We start from the raw sequence: 6,088 nt of genomic DNA on the forward strand, positions 1-6,088 counted from the left end.
AATTAGCATAGCTTTTCTTCAGTGGGCTGAAACAGTTTATAGGTAGTAAAATAAATGATTTGTATCTTTGTAACATTAGTCAAATCTTAAAAAGAATAATTTTTCTTATACAAAATTTTAAGATATGCTGAAAGGATTAAAAAGTAAATTCCTTGGTCACTTGAATACCCCACAATCTTAATTAATTATTAGCATCTAAGTGCTAGCTTAAGAAATTCCAACAACAAAAACAAAAGCATCACATAAAATTAGGCATTTGTGATTATACTACGATAGGCTGCTCAACCTTCAAAAGTCAGTTAACTGGATCTTTTGAAGAAATACTGTCCAGCATACAATACTGTCCAGCACGTGGAGACTACAATGGAAAAGAAAGTCACAGCTTATGCCACCTCTTCAAATTAGGTTCCTCTTGCTAATCTTCGACTTCCTATCCTGGCCCAATGCTAATAAAAATAAATAAATAAAATAAAGTTTTCTTTCAACCACTTTCAAGGTAGAAGTCTTACCTGCCTGCCTTAGCATTGTGGCAGTGAAACACGGAAACTCATCTTGCTGAAATTAAACTATGCTGGCAAAAACATTCTGACAGTGTCACTCGATCGAACCCAATTCCACAGAAGCAAAATACATTCAACTGCAATTAATAAATCTGAAGGGCACAGCCAAAGTATTATAATCATAAAGCTCTCAATTTAGCAGCATTCTCCTACTAAATACATTCAGCCTGTCATAAAAGATATCTCAATAACTTGCAAGGAAGTCAGTTTCAACTAGTTCTCTAGTTTCAACTAGAGAACTGCAAATCAATGGTTCAAAATTATATTCAAACCTTCACTCGAATCCTGTTTTGTTTAAAGTTCCTTTGGATACTGGGAAATGCTATTAATTATTTTCATCACAAGAGCAAATTATTCTTTGTATTGACAGATGTCACAGAACGCTGAATTCTGAACCAAAACCTTAACATGCTTTGTAGTGTAAACTGTATCCTGTTCTACCAGCAGTACTCCCTCACATCATCTTAGATATGGACTATGAAAATAAACATGCAAATATTTTCAGGGTTCTACTATATATCCTACATTACTTTCCCTGGAAGTTAGCAGGTTACTGCCACTGATTAGATTATATTTTCTGATTATCTAAATTAAAAAATTATCTCATAGAATACCATCATATTAAAACAACTACATTATATAGTCTAAATAGTTGATCTATGTGAAGGACTTCATCACATACTCCTTGAAATGCTCCCCAAAAACATAAGCTGGAAAAGGGGAATGAATTTTTAAAAGCTAATGACTAAATATACATATGCTAAAACTGAGCATTTTCAGGCCACGAATACCAAAGGGTAGAGAGATCAACTAAATAATGTATCAAAAACAGGGGCACCTTTTCTCATCTCACCTCCCAAGTAGGAATTCCGACTAAAAGCGGCCTTAACAGTCGGCTGTCTCCCTCCAATCCGCCACCCAGTACGATTCCTCCAAGGGCGAGAACGTCTCAGGCAGCAGCACTCCGTCTGGCCAGCTCTCCATATCATGTAACCTGAACCCTGCCTACTGGTGACAGTGTTGCTCTGGTAAGGTTCCTCAAGACAGTCCACTTCCCTGTCTACATGGTGACTTTTTAGAACAGAATCTCCAACATTCTTCTCATAGTCAACTTTTTCACCTACTCCTCCTCTGTCTGCTTCCTTCTAACAGCGTCATTCCAGAGACTCTCACCATTCAGTCGCAGAGATGGAGATATGCCTTAGACTATTGGTGTAATACACTCATGTTCCTATCAATACAGAGTAACTTTTCCCATTAAACCTATTCCAACATTATGAATTACTATATAAGACTGTTTACTGATTTAAAGCTCAGAAGACAGGACTAAAAGGCAATGTTTACCTGTATTTGAGCGTCTTCTAATACCAAAGTCCCAACTTGAGGTAATATCGACCGACTGGGCGTACACATAGCCCTGAGTCTCACCATTGCTTCCCTGAATTTCTGACCCACTGTCTCCAGGCATTGAAGGAGGATGAATCTTCTCTAGGTCAACATCATGATCAATGAGAACCATCTCACACATTCCTGTGTCATCACTGGTCACATGTGACTGTCGAATATGAGCTAGAATGATAGTTGGATTGTCCAAGAAGGCCATCCTTTCTGTGGGCCAATTTCCTTAAAAGGCTATTTTCTCCTCTTCATATTGTTTCACGGGCTCAACTACCTAGAAACATGATGCACACAGCAACATTTAAGAATAAGGCAGAGAATGACTGAATCATTTTTCAAACAAATTCAATGTGGTAAAAATGCTACCTTGAAAATCAACATTTATCCCTGTAGCTAGGAGCTTAAAAGGATTAAGTCTAAGCTGAAAGGAAATCCTTATAAGCACTAGGGGCTACTGCTCTAGTCAATGAGATCTCCATGGTATCAGAGAAGATGGCTTGCTCTTTTACGAAACAAATAACAGTAACTCCTTAGTCAGCCCACTCAAAGCACATAACTACTGTTAAAACAATAAATTTTCCTTTCTTTCTCCCTTCATTCCCATGTAGTCTTCTCATTACTTTATAAGGTCATGGGGGAACAAGCTGTGTTTTCCTCAAATGATGTGCTAAAGTATGAAACTGTATTTCTTCGGTTTATATTCCCCTCTCCTGTCATAGTTGTGAAATGTCTGAAAGGGCGCAGACATGCTTTCTGAGTTACCGGGAATTTTACAAAAACGTACCATCAAACTAATTTTGTTCAGTACATACATTTTCCTTCCTTCTGATTCAAGATAGTATTGTGCTTTTAAAATAAAACTTATTAATCAAACTTGTCTGCTACCAGATTAATTTCTTATTTTAGAAACCTAATTATAAGAACTGCTTCCTGAATCCTGTTAAAACTGTAATGATGTTTATTCTGGGAACAAAACGGTACCTCCTCAGTTAAACGGAAACACTCAGCAAGGAAGACATTACAGGATAGTAGTTAGGAACCTAAGGGCTTACGGCAGAACTGGGTTCAGATCCTGGCCCTATCGCTTGTTAGCCACGTGAGCCTGGTCAAAGTAACTTTAACCTCACTGAGCCTGTTTTCTCTCATTTATAAAATGGAGATGATGTGGGGATGAAAGGATATACAGAAGATTATGTGGGTAAAATGCTTAAAAGAATAACTGGTACATAACTAAAAATTAGCTGCTCTTAATAATGATGATGATAAAAATATCATTACCAATTTCAATGTTCAATTCTTGTTGAACATGAACTAAAATATGTCAACAATTTATCCTTTTCTCGTAAGCACACAGCAGGTAAAATAAGTGTGTCTCCTTTGTAACAGGACTCTGCAGGTCATTGGAGTCCTTTAAACCTTTCTGCTCCTCTAAACCAGTTAGGAAGTGCAAGGAATGTGAAAGCCAGACTGAATACGTTCTCGGAACAGTCCTGGCAGATATATATTCTTAGAAGGACCTAGAACACCATGATTTTGTCATTTGTTTCTTCTAGAAATGGAACATGGGAAATATAGTTAATAAATTACTTCAGCTGACTGAAATTTTAACATTTTCTATCTGGCAACATATCATTCTATTAACATCACTTGGTGGATCTTAAAGACACTGAGAGGAAGTTTAACTAAGGAGCATCTCTAATCAAGTGAAATACATTCATCTTCATTTTTTCCCTTAAATATGCACTAAGTACTTATTTTACACAGAAGCTAATGGGAAATGCAAAGATAAGGTAAGGCTGAGTCAAAAAGTTTATACTCTAATATAGACCTAGTATATCTCCTAATATGTAAATATTACTCCTAATAGTAAATCTCCTAAGAATCATGGGATTCTTCTAAGTGTCAAATTTCTGAGACACTTAGTCTCAGAAACATTAATGTCAGCCCACGACTTTAAGTGTAATAATCAGAAAAAATTACAGAAATAAAGGGGAACATATAAGTTTCACTTGTAAAAATAAGAACTTCTTATGTAACAACAAAGAGAGGTATATAACCATAGAATCAGTTATGACAATATTTGTTTGTTAATAGAACCACAGAATCACAGATCAAGAACACTTCATCTTTGTAGCAATCATGGTAAGCATCTTCCCCATGAAAGTAAGGCAACAAGGCACCAGTACAGGGGCAGGTGTTTTTAACTTCATATTGACTAGTTCGCCCCTGTAAAAACAAAGGGCTTCAGTGAGAAGCCACACATTTAATGGGTATTCTGACACCAAAAGGGCTTCCCAGGTGGCCCAGTGGTAAAGAATCCTCCTGCTGATGCATGAGTCACAGGAGACGTAGGTTCAACCCCTGGGTTGAGAAGATCCCCCAGAGTAGGAAATGGCAACCTATTCCAGTATTCTTGCCTAGAGCCTGGAGGCCTACAGTCCATGGGGTCACAAAGAGTCAGACACGACTGAGCATGCATGCGTGTACTGGCAAAAAGCCCAAGCACAAAGCAGCAGAAGTACACTGGAGTATCTTCAATAGGACCTTTTTCAGGAAGATGAATCTGTTCCATCACCTCTTTTGGAGAAGAGTTGTGGGCAAACACTTCTGAAGGCACATACCAACTCCCTAACTATCCTAACAGAACAGAGGCCCCCAAAACACCGTAACATGAGCAGATATCTTCTCTATTAGTATACACTACGACTTTCTACAATGCGGAATCTATATGTATCATTCAACAAATATTTATTCAGTTCCAGTTCTGACAGGGAACTCTGACAGGACTATCCTGAAAAGCATGCTTTCCACCACCTATGACATGTACTTGAGGATTTAGACTGAAAGTTCCACAAGGTCAGGGGCCATAAAACCACATCCTTTCTGGCAACAAAGCAGTTTACACACAGCAGGAATTCAATAAATGTTGCTGCCTGACTTTCAAGGACTACATAATTTTGTTTCAGAGATAAATTATATATGAGCATGTCATGTGTATGATTATAAAGAAAGAACTGCTTAAAAAAAAATTAATACAGGCATGAGAACGTCTCTACAATGTACCTTCAAAACTGTCACCTTGGGATACTATCAAATTATTCCAAAAATACTTTCCAGAACCAAAAGAATATGTTTTAAATCATTTGAAGAGTGGCAAATTATCATTTGAAGGTCGATTTGAATTCTAAGACAAAGGTATTCCAGAAAAGCAAGTTCTTTTCTTGGATCAGTTGTGCAGAGATCAAAGATCTTTAAAACCAAATGTTGGGACTTCCTGGTGGTACAATGGACAGGAATCGCCTGCCAACACAGGGGACACAGGTTCAATCCCTGGTCTGGGAAGATGCCACATGCTGTGGGACAACTAAGCCTGTGTGCTAGAGCCCACAAGTGATGCCTACCGAAGCTTTAGGGCCCATGAGCACAATTACTAAACCCCACGCACCCTAGAACCCCTCCATGGCAACTGCTAAACCCACGTGCTGCAACAGCTGCTACTGAAGCCCGTGCGCCTAGAGCCCACGCTCCGCAACAAGAAGGCACTGCAACAAGAAGCTCGTGCACTGCAATCAAGAGCAGCCTCTGGATTCGCTGCAACTAGAGAAAAGCAGTGAAGATCCAGTACAGCCAAAAATAAAAAGTAAATTAATTTAAAAAAAATGTTGGCAGGAGTTCAGAGAAATGGGCACTTGCATGTACTATCAGAAGGAATGAAAATTGAGGTTTTTAAAGGGGTAGTTTGGTAGCATCTATATGGCAGAAAGTGAAGAGGAACTAAAAAGCCTCTTGATGAAAGTGAAAGTGGAGAGTGAAAAAGTGGGCTTAAAGCTCAACATTCAGAAAACGAAGATCATGGCATCTGGTCCCATCATTTCATGGGAAATAGATGGAGAAACAGTGGAAACAGTGTCAGACTTTATTTTGGGGGGCTCCAAAATCACTGCAGATGGTGACTGCAGCCATGACATTAAAAGACGCTTACTCCTTGGAAGAAAAGTTATGACCAACCTAGATAGCATATTGAAAAGCAGAGACATTACTTTGCCAACAAAGGTCCGTCTAGTCAAGGCTATGGTTTTTCCAGTGGTCATGTATGGATGTGAGAGTTGGACTGTGAAGAAAGCTGAGAG

General features: G+C 38.5%; 1 protein-coding gene across 17 annotated transcripts in view; it reads right to left on the reverse strand.

The window, feature by feature from the left end:
* MAPKAP1 (mitogen-activated protein kinase associated protein 1) overlaps positions 1-6,088 on the reverse strand; it is a 234,120-nt gene that overhangs the window by 203,086 nt on the left and 24,946 nt on the right. For 12 of the 17 annotated variants that reach the window (XM_010844073.1, XM_010844067.1, XM_010844071.1 and 9 more), the window contains one exon: positions 1,905-2,232. The exons of the other annotated variants lie outside the window; for them this stretch is intronic. In XM_010844073.1, the coding sequence (XP_010842375.1) occupies positions 1,905-2,163 (259 nt within the window). In that variant the 5' untranslated portion in view covers positions 2,164-2,232. The remainder of the gene's footprint in view (positions 1-1,904; positions 2,233-6,088) is intronic. 17 annotated transcript variants of the gene reach the window in all.

This window comes from Bison bison, unplaced genomic scaffold, assembly GCF_000754665.1.
Source record: "Bison bison bison isolate TAMUID 2011002044 unplaced genomic scaffold, Bison_UMD1.0 scf7180017864193, whole genome shotgun sequence".
Taxonomy (NCBI): Eukaryota; Metazoa; Chordata; class Mammalia; order Artiodactyla; family Bovidae; genus Bison; species Bison bison.